This window comes from Staurois parvus, unplaced genomic scaffold (genome assembly GCF_062004578.1).
Source record: "Staurois parvus isolate SC_StPar_1 unplaced genomic scaffold, SC_StPar_1.0 ptg000716l, whole genome shotgun sequence".
NCBI lineage: Eukaryota > Metazoa > Chordata > Amphibia > Anura > Ranidae > Staurois > Staurois parvus.
The window spans coordinates 1,915,917-1,939,274 of record NW_028318512.1 but is presented as its reverse complement, the minus strand read 5'-3'; the positions used below and the strand labels follow the sequence as shown (position 1 = coordinate 1,939,274).

The following is a 23,358-nucleotide window of genomic DNA, read 5'->3' as shown; positions in this document are numbered from 1 at the left end:
TGTATAACTGTGAAAAGTTTTATGCAGGTATGAAAAAATGCTGTAAATTAAGAATGCTTTCAGAAATAAAATTGTTTATAATTTCATTTTTAGCAATTAACAAAATTAAAAGTGAATGAACAGAAGAGAAAATCAAATTAATATTTGATGTGACAAACCTTTGCCTTCAAAACAGCATATATTTTTCTAGGTTCACTTGCACACACTTTTTGAGTTTTTGAAGAATCTTGGCAGGTAGGTTGTTCCAAACATCTTGGAGAACTAACCATAGATCTTCTGCAGATGTAGGCTGCCTCAAATCCTTCTGTATCTTCACGTAATTCCAGACAAACTCAATGATGGTGAGAACAGGCTTTGTGGGAGCCAAACCATCACTTCCAGGTCTCCTTGTTCTTCTTTATGCTGAAGATACTGTAGTTGTTAATGACATCGGCTGTATGTTTCACTGTTATCTGCAGACACTCGTTATTATACCACTCTCTAACCCTTCGCCAACAAACTGCCTTTTGCTAAAGCCAAATATTTCACGTTTTGACTCATGATTCCAGAGCACATGCTGCCATTTGTCTGTACCCCAGCCCCTATGTATTTGTGCACAGCTAAGTTGCTTAGCCTTGTTTCCATGTCCTATGCACAAAAACATAGAAAAATGGCAGCAGGTACTCTGGACGATGAGTCAGAATTTGAAATCTGTGACCCCTCTATGCGATTCACTTTTTATTTGACCTGTTGACCATTGTCAGAAGGACAGAAGATGATAAAGAATCCAAAATCTTTAAATGGGGACAGATGTTTTGGTGACAATTGTCTAAGAGGAGATTTCCCCTTACTTTGGAGACATTTCCTCTTATTGATTGTGTCTGCAGGTTAGGAAGTGAAGAGAATTAACCCCAATGGGGGACAGAATAAAAACCATGAGCATAGATTTAATAATTCAGTACACTATCAAAAACATTTTTTATAGAGATACATGTTAAGAGGTGAGGACACTAGGCTCTTACACAGTGAAGTGGTCTGATGTGACAAGTTGAAGTTATGGTGTCTGAGCCAAATATGCTCTGTCCTTTATACTTCCACAGTAAAGTTTTGAGTTAGATTAATGTATACTTTAACATCTTTCAAAGGGGTTTATTACTTATATAACTAGTAATTACATATTGGTGCATTAAAGCTCACAATCCATTTCTGAATTTTGGAGGTTCTCTCTGACATTTTAAGGCCTCTGGATATGTGTTTTAATGGTGAGGATGATTAAATAGTAATAACCTAGTATTATCCTTCTGAGAGCAATTCAGGCAGAAATACATCTTAGACGCTATATGCCTGAAGTTATGATGTCTCAGAATGTAGTAGAAACCTTCAATCTCCAGGCAGAAGCAAAAGAACTCTGCTGAGACCTTCAGTCAAGCAACAGTTTACCTCTGTCTATTCTCTACACTTTATTTTTGAAATTCTCACCCTGCGGTGTGGGTACTATGGTTATAAAACATAGAACTAATATATGGAAACATTATCCTGTTATTACATATATAATCTATCGCCATTTTGGATGGCTTGCATGGTGATAAATATTCAAGGACTTTATCTTTTTGACAACTTTATTATTATTAATATTATACAGTATTTATAAAGCGCCGATAGTTCACTCAGCGCTGTACATTACAAAGGGGGACAGAACATGTGACAGAACAATACAAATACAATGCAAAACATGAGGGGATCGAGGGCCCTGCTCTTTCGAGCTTACAATCTAGAAGGGACGGGATAGTGGTACAGGAGGAGATAGCTGTGGGGGATGGAGTGGTAGGAAGAGTGGAGGAGGTTGGTCAAGTTATCAGGGGGTAGGCTTCCCTGAAGAGATGGGTTTTCAGGGTGCGCCTAAAGGAGAGGAGAGTAGGTGATAATCTGATGGGTTGGGGAAGGGAGTTCCAGAGGATGGGTGACACCCTGGAGAAGTCCTGGAGGCGGGCATGGGAGGAGGAGACCAGGGAACTAGAGAGAAGGAGGTCTTGTGAGGAGCGGAGTGTGCATGCTGGGTGGTACTTGGATATTATGTCGGTGATGTAGTTCGGGGCAGTATGGTGGACAGCTTTGTACGTCAGTGTTAGGATTTTAAATTTGATCCATTGCGCAATCGGAAGCCAGTGGAGGGATTGGCAGAGGGGGGTGGCGGAAACGGAGCGGTTGGAAAGGTGAATGAGTCTGGCAGCCGTATTCAGGATCGACTGAAGCGGGGATAGCCAGCGGCGAGGCAGGCCAGTAAGGAGGGAGTTGCAGTAGTCGAGTCGTGATATGATGAGGGAGTGGATGAGCTGTTTAGTGGTTTCTGGGGTTAGGAACGTGCGTATTTTGGCGATGTTGCGGAGGTGGAGTCTGCACGAGTTTGTTAAAGATTAGACTTGGGGCTGGAAGGATAGGTTGGAGTCCAGAATGACACCAAGTACTCTGGCCTGCAGGGCTGGTTTGATATTGGCGTTGTTGGATGTGATGGAGAAGTCACTGGGGGGTGGGGTTCGGGCTGGAGGGAAGACAAGAAGCTCGGTTTTGGAGAGATTCAGTTTAAGGAAGTGGAGCGACATCCAATCTGATATGTCGCTCAGTAGGTGTGTGATTCGGGCAGAGACCGAGGGGGTGAGGTGGGGGGTTGAGAGATAGATTTGTGTGTCGTCGGCATAGAGGTGGTAGTTGAAGCCGTGAGAGTGTATGAGTTGGCCAAGGGAGGAGGTGTAGATGGAGAAGAGAAGGGGCCCGAGGACAGAGCCTTGAGGGACCCCAACAGAGAGGGGGAGTGAGGGGGAGGTGGTAGCATTGTAGGTAACGCTGAAAGAGTGTTGTGACAGGTAGGATGAGAGCCAGGAGAGAGCAGAATCTCTGAGGCCGAGGGAGTGTAGTATTTTGAGGAGGAGGGGGTGGTCAACTGTGTCGAAGGCCAAAGGTCGAAGGTATTGTGATTTTATAGAGTTTCTCCAGCAATAAGTTCAACTCTTTTCACTCAAAGAAAGGATTGGTAATTATATATAAAACCCCTAGCTCATTAACTTCTGAAGTGGAGAACTGCTTGAATAATGAAAACATTTTGTAGCGCTACACTCTAAATATTATTGAATCACTATCATATATAAACATGCATATAAAGGTCCGAAATGTGAAAGTCCTTAAAGCCTCTTCCTTAATGCTCATTCATATGCTCCACTCAATGTTCAATTAAACTTTGTGCTTAATCCAAGTCTTCCCTTAACATGCAAAATAATATCTTTCTTTGAGGAGTGAGAAGTTTATTTAAAGAGAACTTTTGCTATTGCTATTACTGATCTTACATCATATGGGGGTAACATATACCAGGTGAGAGCACAACTGGTGTTGATGGAGCACAAGAGGCGGAAAAGGAATAAAATGAACACACACAATGAAATGTCACTTGTCCTCAAAGTCACCATGTCAAAACATCAAGAAAACAGCCACTCAATAAAATACTACTCACATTCCATAGTACAAACAGAGCATCCACATGTAAAAGCCACAATAACAGGCAATCAATGCAGTGCTGGTATTCAGCTCCGGCTCGCTATGTCAAATACCTCACTTCCAGGTTCCTCTATGCATGATGACATTATCCAATAGGCCCCACTCCTACATGTTTCATCACTGGGCATGGAGATACTGAGATACTGTTGAGGAAGTTATGTGTCATGGTAATGAAACATGTCGCTATTCATATTGGTATATGCACATTTGAGAGTGTCATAAGCTGGGAGATGTTTATGGGACACAGTGGTTGTCTGATAGCAGCGCATAGGTTAATTTTGAACATAGAAACCAGTTTGTCTTACCACTTCTGTTCACACACAAGGACTTTAGGATTCAAACAGTTCTCTAAGGGTGGGAAGACTAGGGGGGTGGGGGTTACTGCCTCAGATACTCATGGAGATAAATTGGTATTTTGGACAATGCAGCCCATCTTAGCAATGCTGGACTCTAATAAGGGTTCACACTTTCAGAAGTTCTTTTCATTTCCTGCAGTATCTAACAAGCTGCAAATAGTCAAACAGCTTCTTCCCGTGAGGTCTTTCCATACAAGATTAGTTATTTGACAGGTGTAGATACCCACAAATTTTAAATCGGAACAAAACTCTCATATCCTTTACAGCCAAGAAAGCTGCCATCTTAGCCTCTGTTTATTGAAGTTGCCATAACTTGACAGTTCAGATGAAGGCACAACCAACTGTGACAGTTATCATTCAAGGCATCTCTTGAACATATAACAGTTTTGGGAAACATTATTTTATACTTAACATGTAACTAAACCCATCAATTTACAGGCACAAGTAACTTTCCTTTAATATATTTCTTAACCACTTGCTGCCCAAGCCAGTTCTGATATTTCTTATATACATGTACAAATCTGCATTTTTTTATTAGAAAATTTCTTAAAACCCCCAAACAGTTTATATTTTTTGTAAGCAAAAGCCCTGGGGAAAAAATTGTTGGGTGTTGCGATTAATATATCACACAATATCTGTGCAGTGGTTTACTAAACACACACTTTCAGGAAAAAATACACTTTAATGAATTTTAATGCACATAAACACAATATAATACCCAATTATTTGGTAAAATGTAAAATAATATGTAATACTGAGTAAAAAGATGCCAAACACGCTATGCTTTAAAATTGCGCTCACCAGTGGAATGGCGACCAACTACGGTACATAGAGGGGATGCTTTAAACGCCTTTACAGGTTACCAGTTTAGAATTAAATAAGAGGTTTGGTTATAGAATTATTGCTCCCTCTCTGATAATCACAGCAATACCTCAAATGTGTGGTGTGATCACAGTTTATGTATGCATTCTGGACCTACATATGTGTACACAATAGCTCATGAGCACAGGGGGACAGGGCACTTTCATTTTATTATTTATGTTGTTTAAAATTATTTTTTGAAAGTGTCTCACGAGGAATGAATAACTCTTCTCTTTCGTCAAGAGCATCTGATCAAACCAAGATTAGTTTGATCAGCTGGTAATGGCTTGTAAACAACAGACTGAAACTTAAAGTGACAAAATCCTCATTGGTTCTGGTTTCATACATCATAGAGATGATCAGCAAATGGAAGTTCCTCCTTCAACTCTCTGGTGTGCCAACCCAACTGCCCATTTTGATCTTGGACAACTTGGTGGATTGGGAGTGCCGAGGAAGGTGGCGAGGAGAGGGCAGTTACCATCTGTAAAAGGAATGCGGCTGTATAGTCATTCAGACCACTTTTACATTACAGAGCATTTCTGGCTGTAAAAAAACATACATGATCCCAGTTGAACTACTGAAACCCAAGGATGTATGGGTACATCCATTTGCAGGAAATGGTTATGAGCACCAAAAGGCTTTTATTAGCCCACAGATTATAATATAAAAGTAGCTGTGACATAAAGACTGGGTAGCACATAACCTTTGCAGAGAGCAGAACCACGGGTGGGACTCAGTCCCCCCACTGATATCTGCCTGTGGAAAGCTACAGGGAGGGTGGATACAAGACCATTCACCCTGCACAAAGAGGGCTAGCAGCATTGGCTGGTCTGCATTACAGTCATCTACTGCACAGGGATAAGGTACAGGAGTTGTTTCTTGCTGGATTACTGCACAGATCCTGAAGGAATACACAAGAACTTCAAGATAAGACACCAAGAAAAGATTTCATGACCTCTGAATTAGCAATAATGATACCAAATGCATTTTAAAAAATCTATATTGAATGAGTGCTTCCTTTCCTCATTAAAAATAAGGTTTGCCTTCATTGGACATCTGCTGCTGTTCAGCTTTAAAACTGTGGATCTGATGATCAAGGCTAAGATCTCTAGGTTATCTGTTATCTGTAGACAGCTTAAGATCCAGCATTAAGATCGGAGCACCACAAACCAAAATGCTATTTAATTTATTTTTAATATTCAAAGCAAACTCACCCACCTATCCATGTCTCCACATTTCAGTTTACTGAGAAATCATTTTGAAAAACACCCTCTTGTCACCACTATCTTGAGTAAGGGCAGGTGTTGCATGTAGTATTAACTTCCTGGAATCCATCTACCCTTAGCTCAGGCATGCATACAGGAGGGTGTGCTTAACTAAAAAAAACCTTCCTAAAGACTCCTGGGATGTATGCCATCATTAGCCTAGGCCTGTAAACTGGGAAGTGACTGACAAAGTGTAAAATAAAGTTTAAAACAAGTAAATATGTTATACTTTCCAATCTATTTACTAATGCTGGCAGCATAAGGATTAAAAATAGTCAATGTTGATTTAGAGTAAAGTTCCATTTTAAAGATATTATTTGGTTGTTGCAGGTAACATCTACTGGGCGGATCATGGCTTCAATCTGATTGAAGTGGCGAGGTTCAATGGTTCCTTCAGATATGTGGTCATATCTCGAGGCATAGACCAGCCGAGGGCAGTTGCTGTGCATCCAGAGAAAGGGTAAGTACTTTTTTGGAGGGGTAAGAGGGCTACTAATGCTGAAAAATGGTACAAATAAAAAATGTCCATATGTGCTGCAGCTGCTATAGTACTTTAAGTAATTCGGGTTAATTACAAAAGGCAAATAGGCTGTTCACTTTGCAAGGGAATTTTCTCCAGAACTTAATATGGTGAAGCTCTGCTGACTTCCATCACCCAATCATGTGCAAGAAAAATGCTGTTTATTTTCGTTGCATGTGATTGGGTATTCTTTACCACATTCACTAAATTATGGGGAATCATATGCACAGTGAACAGCCTATTTGCCTTAAGTAAATCAACCCTAGTGACTCAAAGCAAGCAGGCAACAAGGTGAATCAAAATGAGGCCAGAACTAGAAACAAAGGCAAATAAAAGAGGGTTGGCTGAAAAAGACCAAGTCCATCAAGTCTTAATCTTTTTAGATGTGTTATTCTTTTTTATTCTTTGTTGTGTGAATATACTGTAGATCTGTGTTCAACCCAAGCATGTTTGAACCCACTTACTGTTGACTGACTCACTGCCTCTGCTGGAAGTCTTTTCCAAGCATCAACTACTCTTTCAGTAAAAAAAATACTTTCCAACACCAGTTTGGAACTTTCCTTCTGCTTCTTTGAGGTCTTGCATTTGCTTTTGATCCTAGCTTCTAATTGGAATACTGCCCTCCTGAACACTCTATTTTGGTAAATGTTTCATAACAACTAAGAAAGTACTCAAGTCAGTTGATCAGCATGAACACCAGGCATTTTTGAAAAAGCGTCATATTTCTTTTACAGGATTCCTTTGAAGTGTCACTGTTACTTGATTAAAATAATGTTTAAAACAACCTGCAGATGAATATGCATTAGACTTGCCTGTCCCACCATCCGTGTCTCTGAACTTCATTATGTTCAATATGGCAGCCTGAAGAATCTTTGCATTCAACACTTCCAGTGTTGGAGTCCTGATCCCTCTAGTGTCTGTTGTAGTTCCATTTACTGACCCTTACATTAATACTATGCTCTATAATGACACGGGAGGAACCGCAATACATAGGGGGAATCAGACATTCAACACACCCGGAAGAGTTTTAGAATGTAAAGAGACTGGTGTTGTGCAGAAGACCAAAGCTGAGAACAACAAGTGGTGGGACAGACATGTTAAAGCCTCTTCTTTTACTAGCCCCAGTTTTAAAACTTTTTACCCAAGCAACAGAGTCAGAAAATAAACTAATATCTGATTGATTTTGACAACTTACTGCATTTCAAACATTATCACTACGTTTTGCTCTGTTTTATTGGAAAAGTCTGTCTAACCTCAAATATAATATTTAATTACATATTTGGTGCATTTTCGTGCAAGCTGGGCCAAGTGAGTCCTCAACCACCTGGTTGTCTCATTTGTCATTTAATTTCTTTTTTTCTGTTCTTCACATTTCCATTATATATTGATTCATTAGGGTGAGACAAACCAATACAGGGATTAGTTTTTCCTATTCTGTTTTTTCAGACCTTTAAATAGAAACCTGTCATAAGCAAAAGCCACTTGGGGGGTTATTTACTAAAACTGGAGAGTGCAAAATCTGGTGCAGCTGTGCATGATGGTCAATCTGCTTCTAACTTCAGGTTGTTAAATTAAGCTTTGACAAAAAAAAATGGAGGCTGATTGATGAGACCAAATTTTGCACGCTCCTGTTTTAGTAAATCAACCCCATGCTTCTTTTCTTAACTTCTCCTTTAAAAAAAAATTATAGTTGCCTGGCTGCCTTTGGCTTCAATATTAAAGTGACACTAAAGCTTTGTTTTTTGTTTTTTTTTTAATAACATACATGTCTATACATACCTGCTCTGTGCCGTGATTTTGCACAGAGCATGCCCTATCCTCTTTTTTTCAGGTCCCGGCCAGTGCTCCTGGTTCCTTCCCTCAAGCAGTGCCCCTAGAGAAATCCACTTCCCTGGGGGCACTGCTGCATGTTCGTCACCAAGCCGCTGCTCTATGCACCCATAAGACACATAGAGCTGTGGCTCGGACCCGCACCCTGCTCTTTCCTCATTGGTTCACTGACTGTGATTTACAACAGCCAATGGGCTCCCGCTGCAGTCTCAGCCAATGAGGAGTAGGGGTCTCCAGACAGCAGAGGCTTTCGAGAACTTTGCTGGATCGGAGGTGGCTCAGGTAAGGACTGGAGGAGCCGCTGCACACAGAAGGTTTTTTACCTTCATGCATAGAACACATGAAGGTAAAAAACCTTGACCCTTTAGAACCACTTTCTGAGTAACTGACCAGAAGCAAGCATAGTGTTGTCAAAGAAAAGACAGAAGTCCTTATCTGCATACTTGTCCCAGGTCTGTGATTAAAGTGTTAATTTGAGGATATGGATTAAAAGTGCAGGAAACCTGTGTTTTTTTTTCCTTTATTTATTTAATAGTTATTAACCTCTTGCCGACCGCGCATAGCCGAATGACGGCTTCACCGCGGCCGGCCAGTTCTGAGTGGACGTCATATGACGTCCTCCCAGAACGCCCTCTCCTGCGCGCCCCAGGGGGCGCGCACCCGGCGATCTCCGTGATCGCTGTGTCCTACGGACACAGCTGATCACGTGATGTGGTGAAAGGCCGATCCCACCGGCCTTTTACCACGTGATCAGCGGTGTCCAATGACACGCTGATCACAGGGAAATGCAAGTGTCGGTTCTCGGCTGCACTTTCCTCACGCTGTCAGATCGTGAGGAAAGTACTGCCGAGAACCGGCAGTTGTCAGAGCGGGGATCGGCACCGATCATCAGGGCACTGATGATCAGTGCCCTGATGATCGGTGCCCAGCAGTGACACCCGCAAGTTCCGCCCAGCAGTGCGCCCACTAGCCCCGCCCACCCGTTCCCAGCAGTACCCCCACCTGTGCCCAGCAGTGCCCCCACCTGTGCCCAGCAGTGCACCCACCTGTGCCACTCTGCAGTGCCACCTACCTGTGCCCAGAAGTGCCACCTACATGTGCCCAGCAGTGCCACCCACCTGTGCCCACCCACCTGTGCCCACCAGTGCCACCCACCTGTGCCCACCAGTGCCACCCACCTGTGCCCACCCACCAGTGCTGCCCACCAGTGCCACCTACCAGTGCAGCCCAGCAGTGCTGCCAGTCAGTGCCACCAGTCAGTGCCCAGGGGTTGTGCCAGTCAGTGCCGCCAGTCAGTGCCCAGAAGTGATGCCAGTCAGTGCCGTCTATCAGTACCCATCATCAGTGTCACCTATCAGTGCCGCCTATCAGTGCTGCATATCAGTGCCGCCTATCCGTGACCCCTAATTAGTGCTGTCTATCAGTGCCGCCTATCCGTGCCACCTCATTAGTACTGCCTATCAGTGCCCTTTAGTGCTGCCTATCAGTGCCCATCAGTGCCGCCTATCAGTGCCCATCAGTGCCGCCTCATCAACGCAAATCAGTGAAGGAGAAAAAATACCTGTTTGAAAAATTTTATAAAAGAAACAAATAAACTTTTTTTTTTTTTCAAATTTTTTGCACTTTTTTTAATTTATAGCGCAAAAAGTAAAGCACCCAGTGGCGATTAAATACCACCAAAAGAAAGCTCTATTTGTGAGAAAAAAATGATCAAAATTTCATATGGGTACAATGTTGCATGACCGCGCAATTGTCAATCAAAGTGCGGCAGCGCTGAAAGCTGAAAATTGGCCTGGTAAGGAAGGGGGTATAAGTGCCTGGTAGGCAAGTGGTTAAATACTAGTGTGATAGTAGTGTAGATATAGAGAATGTAAACATTAGGCTGGCAGTTTCTCCACACCAAAGGATGTCCACAATCACCTTGCTTAGTGATAGGTATGAGTGAATGTAGATTTGTAGAAGTGTCATAACATAATAATCAACTAATCAACAAGTTTATTCCAAAAACAGATTGTTTGTAAATCCAGCATGTTTTTGGGGCTGTAGCTTCACCTCCTTCACCAATGCTATAGTAGAGCAAATGTAGATAAAGAAATTATATACAGTACATCCTATATTATAATATATTCTATATGAATAATAAATTCATTGTTAAGTATAATCTAAAAATTGAGGAATGGATTTGCATGTTATTGAGGGCATGATAGCATTAAAATGTTAATATACTGGAAATAATATTCTTAATAAATAATCATAGAAGGGATAGTAATCATACTCAAACTAATATTTATACTCATAAATACATTGTATTATAGATAACAAAGATATTGATCACAAAAATTATTTGAAGGGGAAACCTTTCAATTGAACACTTTTTGTGGTGACAACTCCCTTCCTTATGTATCCATGGGATAGAAGGTGAAGGGTTGTTCTCTTCTATGGGACAAAAATGCTTCCCTACTCTAAAAAAAAAAAAAAAAAAGATTTTGGCTTTACAAATACTTAAATGCAGGGCTAATGCCATGGTACTGCTTAAAGCATATGTGGCATATAATGTTAGGATAGTTTGGAAAGAATGGAGTCCTTTCATCAAGGTAAGGTACAGTAAACTTCCAGTGGTCTAAATAACTAGAGCAGGGAGCCAGACTATCCATCTGTTGTTCAGTTAAGTCCATGTAAGCTGCTGCTCAAGATTCTGTTATGTTGGGAATTTTTACTCAACTCTTCATTGTTTTCTGCACTGAAACCTAACCAGCTGCTCCAGCCATTTTTCTTTTTTCATCTTTTTTTTTTTTTTAAACCGTGCATAAAAGTTAGAATCTCTGTTATTAGTTCTGTCTGTGACCCTACTAGCGAGATTTTCCTTTTTTTTTTTCCGTTTCTGTCACTTTGATTCAAAAACAAAAAAAGAGGGGCAGTTGTTGTCAGGAAAAGCTGGCACAGCAGCAGTAAAAACTTTCCAGAATTTTTAACCCTTCCTCAAACTACAGAAAATGTTTTTTTTTTGTTTCTTTGTTAGAAAGGGAAACTTACCAAACAGGAACAAAGGTGACACTAAAATGTGAAAGAGACACTAGACCTTCCATGTTGTATCTAAACCAAAATAAACATTTTGCATGGTACTGATATCTAAGGACTTTGTAGACAATATTTGTATGTGCATGATCTATGGTTTAATTGTCTCTGCTTTTGTTGGGAGAATGGGATGGTGGTCTTTGTGAAGTCTGATTGTTTCTTGTTGGCAAATGCTCTTTTACTACATTTGCTACGTTTTCTTGGTTGCAGTTATCTTTTCTGGACTGAGTGGGGGCAAACCCCATGCATAAGTAGAGCCCGACTGGATGGATCAGAAAGGACAATACTTGTCAATGCAGGAATTGCTTGGCCAAATGGCATTTCGGTGGACTATGAGGTATGTCTCTTAGTCAATGGAAAGTTCTCTCTCCAGGCAGTTCTCACTCATAACTTTAAAAATGTCAGCCTGTTATTCATTCCTTCTATGTAATATAGTTGCTTTACCAATAGGATTAAAACACCTATTCCATAATTTTGACCACACAGTGCATCTTTCAGGCAATGTTTAGACAATTTTTGATAACAATCAAACCTGCCTACCATTGTCCCTTTTAATTCTATCACAATTTCAATAGGAACTGTTAAAGGTAGGTTGCCTTGATTAACCAGTTTTTTTCAACTAAAAGTTATTGAAATTGCCTTAAGATAGCCATATGTATGACCTGCCTCAGGCTATACTTTCTTCAGGAGCCCCAGATTTGCTTACTTGCATGACCTAACTCTACCATGAATTGGTCCAACACTGCCCATGCAATGTGACACTAGAAGAGTTGCAGAAAGGCAAACCTGTGGCATAACTCATTTGGGCTGAATTACTAAGAGAATGTTTACTCATCAAATTGTACCAGTTTTCACTGTATATACTCAGTCATGTTAAGATGAAATAAACAAAAATGATTGGATAATTGAAGTGAATCTTCACTCAAATCGGCCCCAACATGTCAATCATCTACATCTAGGTTTGTGTTTTGGTGGAGGAGGTGTATGGTCTAAAATTTAATTTGCAATAGCTTTTATTGATTGTGTTATACAACTGATGAACCCCTAGAATTTAATGTATCTGAATCTGACAGTTAAAATGAACCTGTACTTAATTTTGAACAGTGAAGGCTAAAAGCCCCACCTTAGAGCAAACATCACAAGATTCCTAGTATCACATTTTTGGCCAGAAACACTGCTCCTCTTTCATTCAGTTTCACTTTGTTATTGAGGCTTGACTTTCCCTGACTTCATAATTATGCCTTGCCAACTGCCTTTCCTCTGTCCATTGAGACTAACTGAATTGTCAATAAGAACACTTTCATCGGACAAGGTGATGTCTGTCAGTGGAGCTTAGCTATGAAGATAAAGGGCTCCGGAGCAAAATGAATCTAAACCAGAAAGGGGCATAAAAGAGGCTCTTTAGTCATCTCATGGTTTCAACTAATTGTCAGCATTTTACTTTTACATTTGAAAATAGCTTACAGATACAAATCACGTTTACCATAAAACTAATCTTAACCTAATGCGTAAACCTTACCCCAGTCTGAACCTTGCTCCAAAACTGGAACCTAATTACCAACACAATCATAAGGCCTTGTTCACACCTGAAAGATTTGAAGCTTCACCAGAAGTGCTTTAACACTCAGCAAGGGTTTCCATTATATTCAGTGGTGCCTGTTTACAGCTGAAAGTGGTATCAATTGAAGCTTATCTTTGAAAAAGCAAAAACACTTTTTTGGGGGTAGAGCAACTCATTTTGGCTACAGTAGGCTTCAATACAAGTGTTGAAGAATGCCTGTGTAAAAAAAGCACCTAAAAAACAAACAAAGATGCTCAGCTCAAGTGTGAATAGAGTACCAACATCACACAAAGTATACTCTTCCAAATATCACAGAAAAAAAAATACAATTGGGTTATTATACAGTAAGCAGCAAAAATACTACCTAAAATAAGCCAAATTTTTAACACTGAAAAAAAAAAAACAGCCACTGAAAGTTATGTGCCAAATGTTAAAGATCTGCTCTTCTCATTTTCGGAGCAAATGCACTTTATACTTAATTTAAACTTTCAGGTGATGGTCAGGGCATAATAGAAATGTATTTTGTAGAAAAGCAATACTGGTTGAATACAACAGTTTAAACATAACCATTGTGGTTATTCAGTTTGTCTGGAATTTCTCCTTAAAATTTTTATGGCCACACACACCTTCCCTTTACCTTTCCATTATTCTCTTAATAAAGAACTCCTGCAAATAAAAGAGATTGTTGAAGTTTACTCTGAAATTGATCTTTAGGAAAACAAATTGTACTGGTGCGATGCCCGCACGGACAAGATAGAAAGGATCGACCTTGAGAGTGGTCGGAATCGGGAGATTGTGCTGTCAGGGAGCAATGTGGATATGTTTTCCGTTGTCGTCTTCGGGGCTTACATCTACTGGTCTGACAGGTAATTTATTTTTCCATAAGTATTTCAGTCGGAAAATGTGATTTCTGTGCCAGCTGCTTCACCCTTGTAGGATTAGCCATTCCTTAGCAAGGTCACAGTAAGGCTCTCCTGGAGCGCGGCAATTTCCCGAAGATGAAAAATAAAAAGGCACTTTCGATATTCAAAGCCAAACCATATCAATGTCACAGGCAGAAGTAGGTTTCCTACACTGTCTTTGAGATCAGATATCTGTTGCCTTTTAATGACTTGTTTGAGTTTAGTTATCCCAGGATTGCTGATTTGTAAATCTCTCCCATTTTTGGCAGAGCACACTCCAATGGATCTATCAGAAGGGGCCCCAAGAATGATGCTACGGATGCTGTAACCATGAGAACAGGACTTGGGATTAATCTAAAGGACGTGAAAGTCTTTAACCGAGCCAGAGAGAAAGGTCTGAAGCTTTGCATTGTCTGTTTTAAAGCTAATGCTGTCAGATTTGCCGATGCATTTTTTTAAAAACAAATTTCTGTTCTTGATCAACTTTACAAAGCCTTGTCATTGTACTCGTGCTATGCTCTCTCAAAACATCATGCTAGTAGTATTTAAAGCCTAAATGTAGCTAAAATTAAAAACAGAAAAATCAGCTCAAAGGGACATAACTTACAGCCAGTAGGATGTGTCCTTTTGCTGATTTCTCTTCTATGCACCCCCCCCCCCCCATCCCCAAATTGTGGTGATGGTTAATACAACAAATGAGCTCATCAAGTGAGCCTGACTATGCTTGCCCTTCCCATCCAGCTGCACCACTCATAGAAGCCATACTACAGCTTCTATGAATGTATTATAATCTATAAATTGAGATTGGAACTATCAATCATCTGCCCACCATCCATTTTCATTCTTGTTTCATTCATAGAAGCTACAGTATGGCTTCTATGAATGGAGCAGCTAGGTAGATGAGAGCCTTTGACTGTCCCTTAGTTTTAGAAACCCCCACCACACTGGAATACTATAACAGCAGGTGGGCGGGGGTGGGTGGCTAGGGACAGAAGAGAATTTCAAGTAAAAGAAGAGAAAGAGACACTTTCTACTGAATGTAAGTTATGTCCCTTGTGCTGATTTTCCTGTTTTTAATTTTAGCTACACAGGCTTTAAATGGATGAAGCATATCTTACATATGTTTTACTTTTAATAGCTGCAAGAACAGAATAAAACACATTTGAAGGAACATTTAACTATTGCAAATTTGTTAAGTTTATGTAAACTCTAAATAATTAACTTTTTTTTCCTTTTCGGTCTATGAAATGCAAAATTGAAATTGTTTTGTTCTATCATCCCACTCCCACCTTACTTTCCTCACCCTCCTTCTTCTCCTAACCTCTGGGGATATCTCTTCAAACCCTGGTCCTCCGGTATCTAACCTCCTCATCAGGCAACCTCCTTCCTCCAGGAATAGCCACAATCCACTCAATTTAATCTCAATCCCCCTGCTCCTAAAAACCACACTCCCTTTTTCATGTGCAATCTGGAATGCTCGCTCTGTCTATAATAAGCTCACCTCTGTCCATGACCTTTTTGTCTCTCACTCCCTTAACCTAATAGCAATTACAGAAACCTGGCTTCAAGCAGCAGATTCTACTTCTCCCGCAGCACTTTCCTATGGAGGCCTTCTCTGGACCCACTCACTCAGACCCAGTGGTCGGAAAGGAGGTGGAGTTGGTTTGCTTCTAGTCCTCCATAACCTTCCCTCACTATCCTTCTCTTCTTTCGAGACTCACTGCATTCGGCTATTTTCTCGTATTTCTCTGAAGATTGCAGTGATCTACCAGCCTCCTGGACAGGTGTCTTACCCTACTTTCTCTCCTCTGAAATACCCACTATCATTCTTGGAGATTTTAACTTCCCCATTAATGTGAACAACCCACCTACATCCCATCTCTTCAACCTAAGCTCATCTTTTGCCTTAACTCAATGGACACAGTCCTCCACTCATTCTGGTGGGAACACATTAAACCTTGTTTTCTCCCATCTTTGCACTCCCTACAACCTCACAAACACCCCCTTTCCTCTCTCTGATCACAATCTCATCAGCTTCACAGTGTCCTCAACTTCTAACACCTATCCCTCCAAGCAGCAAACAATTACCCGCAGAAACCTACACAAATTAAACCCTTGTCTTTTCCACTCTGTAACTGACCGCCTCTATGACCGAATCTCTCCTCTGTCCTGCCCTGACCTGGCCACTGCTGTCTACAACAGTTCGCTCTCATCCACACTAGACTCACTTGCTTCTCTAACTGCACAAAGTATCAGGCCCTGACCATTACAAGCGTTGCAGACTAACGACACCAGAAATCTTAAGTGTCATAGTCGCGCACTGGAGTGATTGTGGTGTAAAACCAAATCTCAGCAAGCATTCACCCTATATAAATCTGCTTTCTCCATGCTGTCAAACAAGCCTACTTTGTCACTCTTATTAATACCTTGTCATGCAATCCTCCTCGTCTCTTCTCTACTTTTAACTCTCTACTTTCTCCATCTCCACCCAGTACATCACTCACTGCTTCCGAGATTGCAAATAATTTCAAAAATAAGATTGATGCAATTCGTAGGGGCATTTCTACTGCACAGACATCTATCCCACTTAGCATATCTTATACTAAACCTTCCTCAACACTTTCCTCTTTTGACCTTGCTACTACTGAAGAGGTCACTAAAGTTTTCTCAGAAGCCTGTCTCACCATGTGCCCCCTGGATCCTGTCCCCTCATAACTACTATGGTCACCCTCTTCTTCTATCCTATGCTCCCTTACTTATATCTTCAATCTCTCCCTCCATAATGGTGCCTTCCCCGCTACTCTAAAACATGCACACATCATTCCCATACTTAAAAAGCCCTCGCTGGACCCCACCAACTTGAACAACTTAAGACCCATCTCCCTGCTCCCGTTTACCTCTATACTCGTAGAACGCTTAGTCTACAATCGCCTGAGCTCCCACCTCACAGACAACAACCTTCTTGACCCTTTACAGTCTGGCTTTCGCTCTCTACACTCCACTGAAACTGCCCTACTAAAACCGACTAAAGATTTACTAACTGCTAAAACCAAAGGCCACTACTCTATACTCTTACTACTTGACCTCTCTGCGGCTTTTGATACAGTTGACCATCCCCTCCTCATAAAAAAAACTCCACTCTCTTGGCCTCCGAGACTCTGCTCTCTTCTGGTTCTCCTTCTACCTATCACAGAACCACTTCAGTGTTACCTATAACTCTGTCTCCTCCTCTCCACTCCCTCTTTTTCCAAGGTTCTGTCCTTGGACCCCTTCTCTTCTCCATCTACATCTCTTCCCTTGGTCACTTGATAAACTCTCTTGGCTTTAAATACCATCTCTATGCTGATGACACACAAATCTATGTTTCTACTCCTCACCTCACCCCTTCAGTCTCCTATCGCATTACTAACCTACTAAGTGACATATCCGCATGGATGTCACTCCACTTCCTCAGACTCAATCTTTCTAAAATTGAACTCATACTATTCCCTCCAGCCGGTGCCCCCTCCCTTGACTTTTCCATCAAGATCAATAATACAACCATCAGCCCCTCCCTTCATGCCAGGGTACTAGGTGTAATCCTAGACTCCCATCTTTCCTTTTAGTCCCAAATCCAATCACTGTCCAAATCTTATAAACTTCACCTCCGCAACATATCCAAGATATTCCTGTTCTTAACCTCTGAAACTACTAAGCAACTTATTCACTCCCTGGTTATCTCTCACCTTGACTATTGTAACTCCCTCCTCATTGGCCTACCTCATCGCAGGCTATCCCCTCTTCAGTCTATCATGAATGCTGCTGCCAGACTTATCCACCTTACTAACCGTTCCATATCTGCCATCCCTCTCTGCCAATCCCTTCACTGGATTCGCATTGCCCAACTAATAAAATTCAAAACATTAACAATAACATATAAAAACATTTATAACTCTGCCCCAAATTACATCACCAATCTTGTCTCCAAATATCACCCAAACCGTCCTCTCTACTCCTCCCACAACCTCCTTCTCTCTAGCTCCCTTGTCTCCTCCTCCCATGCTCATCTCCAGGACTTCTCCAGAGCTTCCCCCATGCTCTGGAACTCTCAAACCCAATTTATCAGACTATCGCCTACTCTGCTCACTTTTAGGCGATCTCTGAAAACCTATCTCTTCAGGGAAGCCTATCCTGCCCTCAGCTAATAATGAAATCTTCTACTCTTCCAACCAGTCCATCCCCCACAGTTACTACCTTTTGTATTTGTTTTGTAAGGATTAACAATAGCCAATGTTGGTTGAGAGAGTAAAGTTCCACTTTAATAGAAGGACCAAATCCCAGAATATTGTCTGTGTTGAGGACCCTGAATTGGTTCACAGCCAAATACATACATTTGTGACAAGAATAAATCAGTGCACATATGCTTATATACACAACCTTCAGCTCTAAATCATCACTTTGGCGCAGATTCAAGGTTAAAGAGATATTGCTTTCTAAGACAACATGGTCGATGTCAAATGGTTTGTATCCCTCAGGTATAATTTTGTAACCATGGCCTTTGTACAAACACCAGATATAATAAAGGATTTCAAGAAGTGTGACAAAGCATCTATTTCCCAGAAATCTGAAGTTGAGCTTTGGACGCCTTCCTCTTTTTGCTCATTTATTCTCCTGAACTGAAATTGCTGCCTTCCAATGTTTGCTGCTCAGGCACGGCACCTCCCGAATTGCTGCTTCTCAGCAGGGCTCCTTGTAAATCTTTAAAGCTTACAGCACCTTTTCAGTGGGAAAAACGATGTTGTCTTTGAGTCAAATTTATTTCTTTTTGTAAACTTTATAAATGATTAAACTGATGTTTTATATCTGTTGTTTTATTCTGTACATACATTTGTTATGTACTTCTCCAGAGCCTCCCCCATCCTCTGGAACTCTCTACCCAAATCTATCAGACTATCACCTACTCTAATCACTTTTAGGTGATCTCTGAAAGTCTATCTCTTCAGGGAAGCCTATCCTGCCTTCAGCTAATAACGGAATCTTCTATTCCTCCTACCAGTCCATCCCCCCATAGTTATTACCTTTTGTACCACCAGCCCCGCCCTCTTAGATTGTAAGCTGTGTATAATATAATAATAATAACAATCATTTTAGTAAGTGCAAAAATACTTGTTCATCATGTCAGAAAATCAGAGCTGTCCTGTGCAAATTGTTTTGTTATCTCAAGGATTCCAATGAGCCCCCCCAGTTCTTATCTTGGACTACAGAACACATACACTCTTATCTTGAGGAGATGAGGTGAGTAGGGAAAGGATTGAGTTTAGCAAAAGGCTATTGGAGAGGGTGGATACTATGGGGGAGATTTACTGAAAATGGAGAGTGTAAAATCAGCTTCCAGGTTTTATTGTCAAAGTCTAAATGAACAAGCTGAAGTTAGAAACTGATTGGCTACCACGCACAGCTGTATCAGATTCTGAGTGCTCCATTTTTTGTAAATGTCCTCCTATGTCTTGCAATTTCGGTCCATATGATACTGTGTGTTATCAGTCTGCAACAGGAAAGAGGAGCTGAGGGCATTTTTTTGGAAGGTCAGCAGGTACAGTACAATATTTTTCTGTACGTGCAGGATTTTAAAAGGCATAAATGTGGGCAAATGTGCATGTATTGCAGAGATATGCACACCTACCCATGTTTTTTTTTTCTTCTTTTTGCCCTGACATTGTTTGGAACAGAGAATCATTGGGACTGAGATCCAAGATGTGAGACTTTTCAAGCTAATCTGGGACAGAGCATCTATGCTCTGTGTTTCGGATGTTGTAGAAAATGACTTAAAATGGCCATACCAAACTTAATATGACAATGTTCTTTACCTGGACAGCTCATAAGGATGGAAAAAATATGTAATTTTAATTTGTGAACTACTATATGTCCACTGACAACTAAATACACCAAATAAATATGTATAAGGCAGCCATTTTATCTTCTAAAGGATTTATATTCCATCCAACCAGTTCTGAGATTTTCACAGCCTGCTATACACCACAACACTGTCTGGCACAGCAGGATACCTGATTTCTCTCTACTGCAGTTTAGTAACACTTATAGGTCTTGTCCCTTCCCCCTGCCTTTGATTGGACAGGAAAAGGAGAAGCAGCAGACTTGATGAGCTCATCCCTTTGTCAATGCATTCTCTTCTCCTATCAGTATGCTCCTTGTGCCACTTCTCCCTCCAACTGTCCAAGCTCTGCTATACAACGACAACAAGAGACTGATACCAAATCAAATTCAGATATTTACACTGCTTGAATTACAAAAAAAAATACATTTAATGATGTATTAATTAAAATAATACCAATCCACATTTACTTATGTCTGGAGTACAGCTTTAAGGAAGAAGACTAAAAATGAAGGTATCATAGACTTCTGTAACAAATGCACATAATAACTGGTTTACCATAGTTCCTCATTTTGAAGCAACTTTTAAACCTAGAGGATTATAAATTTGTAAAAAAAAAAAAGCACTTTTCTGGCACTCAAAGATATTATTCAGTTTAATCTAAACCCTGAAAGGGATAATCCTCAGGAGACATAATAAAAGAACCCTGTAAAGTTGGTCAATGAACTAAGACAGCCACTAAATGCCTGAATAAATTGTTTTATTTTCTTTCTTGGCAGGGACCAACATCTGTGCTAAGAACAATGGTGGATGTCAACAACTTTGCTTGTACCGAGGGAATATGCAAAGGACGTGTGCCTGCGCTCATGGATATCTGGCCAAAAATGGGATTACTTGTCTGAAACACGAGGGCTATTTGATGTACTCGGGGAGAACGGTTTTAAAGAGCATTCACCTTTCTGACGAAAACAACCTCAACTCACCTGTACAGCCGTATGAAAACCCGGAGTATTTTAAGAATATAATTTCCTTGGCTTTTGACTACAAATTTAATGAGAGAGGCACTAACCGCATCTTCTACAGTGATGCCCATTATGGAAACATACAAATGATCAATGATGATTGGACAAGTAGAAAAGTCATTGTTGAAAGTAAGTGCCTAGTTGGGTTCCTATCTTGGATTGTAACCAAGCACACAAGTGTATGAGTAAAATCTTTGCTTTTCTATGGGTATCCAGAAAACATTGAATATGAAATCAGGTCCAAAGTCCATACATTTTATCATTGTTAAGTTTATAGAATTTGTTCTTGATGTCTTGCAGCCAGTTAAAGTAGCATTTTGATGGTGCCTGAAGGTAGTATTGCAGGCTACTGACAGTCATTTTTCTTCACTACACAATGTGTTTAAGAATGTACTTTGGGTTGCTACTGGACCCAAAGGTGGCAAGGGGCCCTGTTAGGGAGGTTTGGTGTTTCTATTCCAGAAGAGCTGATTTCAGATACACAAGAATATGCTTTTGGATCATGCTGATGCTAGTTTCAGATTCCTTTTGCATTTCCCATCTGTGAGTACATGTATTACATGTATTGTAAACCCTAACATACTTCTCTGCTCTACGGTGAGCCAGGTGCTTGTCCTCAAGAACCCATCCTTGCTCTGCATCCACCACAACAATCCAAGAATGGCTTCAGACCTATACTGTAATTCTGATGTTTAATCCACCAAACCGTCTTACTGGTAGTCCCTGCCTGTTGCTTGGCCCCTCTGATGGGTTTCACCCTTATTGGGCTTAATTGTAGAGGAAGAACAAGACCAATAGGGGAGAAACACATCAGAGGTATGTGGTTACAGGTAGGAAGACAAAATTGTGAAATAAACATCAATAGTGACATCATTTACATGCACCCTTTCATGGATGATTACTTAAAAGCTTCTAGTCATCCTGGCCAGCACTCTGATATTAATCCTGTATGCCTAACATACCGGTAATATTCCTGAAAATGAAAAATCTCATAGTGTCTTTTCATCTATAAAGTGATATAGATAAAGATATTTTAGGTTTGTAATTCTGAATAAAATCCATTCTCAGTTTGAAGAAGTTTGTATTAAGCTTATATAGTTATTGTGCATAGGAGTATTAACAATTATGTAATAATATGAACTTAAAACATGAAATTTTAATGTTTACAGAATACTAAACCACAATATTCAGCACTTGCTGGCTGGGGTGGTAAAAGAGCTGGGAAGGCTGTTTGTCATTGATTTAAAATTACCATATGTCAGGATCAATTACACAATTACCAATTGACATTGCCAAGTGGAGAGATGTTGTTGGAGTACCATTAAAATGTTGTTATATCATAAATTATCCTTTTTCAAGGAGTACAAGATGATGATACTTGAACAAAAATAAGCTGCATGGTCGAGTTGCCAGGAAAAAAACAATTTTTTTTGGACTCTTGTATGTGGCAAGGCATGTGATTTTACCAAATGATATAGCACCAATAGAACAATATAAAACATGGGATATAAAATGAGCGCTAGGTTTGAAGCTGCTAGCATCAAGGTATAACCTCCTACCCTCTAAAAATCTGATAAAAAATTATGCAGTGCTAAAATAATTAAAGTGAAATATGTGCAAGCGCCAGCAGGCGTAGAGGTGAAAATATAGCGAATCGTCCAAATATGACGTATAAATGGTGAAAACAATATTAAATACAAATATAGTCATGTGACTTTTGATGGTGAATATAAAGTCCACTGAGGTAATCCGTTTCCGTGAATTCCGTGATTTGAGTGATAAGAGCATTCTTTATTCGCATTTGTGTAAAAGGTATATCCCGTCATAGTCATCTGGATAGGACCAAGAGAATCATCTGGCACACGTCAGCATACAAGTTGATTAGCGGACCTTACGCACACTCTCCAGGGACATCTCCTCAAATGCACATGACCGAAGGACAGGGACCCAAAAGGCATGTGTTGGTATTCAAAGAAAAAACTGATCACCTGCCCAGGTCTATAACTGGCTTTTTAAACAGTGAACATGGGGGGCTGTCACTATGTGAAAAATTTCAAAAAAAGTAGAACTATCCAGTTCAACTTGCCAGCCTACCCCAATCTAATAGTGGCTATTATTGGCAAGGAACAAGGATATATACATCTTATCAACAAAGGGGGATAAGAAAAGCCAGTTCAAACTATCAGCCAGTTAGCCAACTATCAAAAACCAAATTAACCTGTCTAGAAACATGCGTTTAAAAACAGGGGTTTAGTTAGCACACATTTGCAAATACATACGTAAGCCACAGAGCCGCGTCACGGCACCCTGAGTATCTGTGGTCCTAACTCTACAAATCTAAAGAGTCCTCACAGTAGAGGCACATGCATTCAAATGGATAGAAACAAGGGCAGATAAACATGAGGGGAGCCCCACCCTTCATTAAAAAGGTTATGGGAGCGCACCTGACACCCAGCATATTGCACAACGGCAGCTACGGAGTCCAGTGCACCCACTGAACCTACAAAGCATACAAAGAAAAAACTGATCACCTGCCCAGGTCTATAACTGGCTTTTTAAACAGTGAACA

General features: G+C 40.6%; 1 protein-coding gene across 1 annotated transcript in view; it reads left to right on the top strand.

Moving 5' to 3' along the window:
- The window catches only part of LRP1B (LDL receptor related protein 1B), a 2,076,109-nt gene that overhangs the window by 1,515,065 nt on the left and 537,686 nt on the right, over positions 1 to 23,358 (top strand). Inside the window, exons 37-41 of the mRNA XM_089653623.1 lie at positions 6,338 to 6,467; positions 11,643 to 11,769; positions 13,708 to 13,859; positions 14,165 to 14,289; positions 20,547 to 20,918. Of these exons, the coding sequence (XP_089509749.1) occupies positions 6,338 to 6,467; positions 11,643 to 11,769; positions 13,708 to 13,859; positions 14,165 to 14,289; positions 20,547 to 20,918 (906 nt within the window). The remainder of the gene's footprint in view (positions 1 to 6,337; positions 6,468 to 11,642; positions 11,770 to 13,707; positions 13,860 to 14,164; positions 14,290 to 20,546; positions 20,919 to 23,358) is intronic.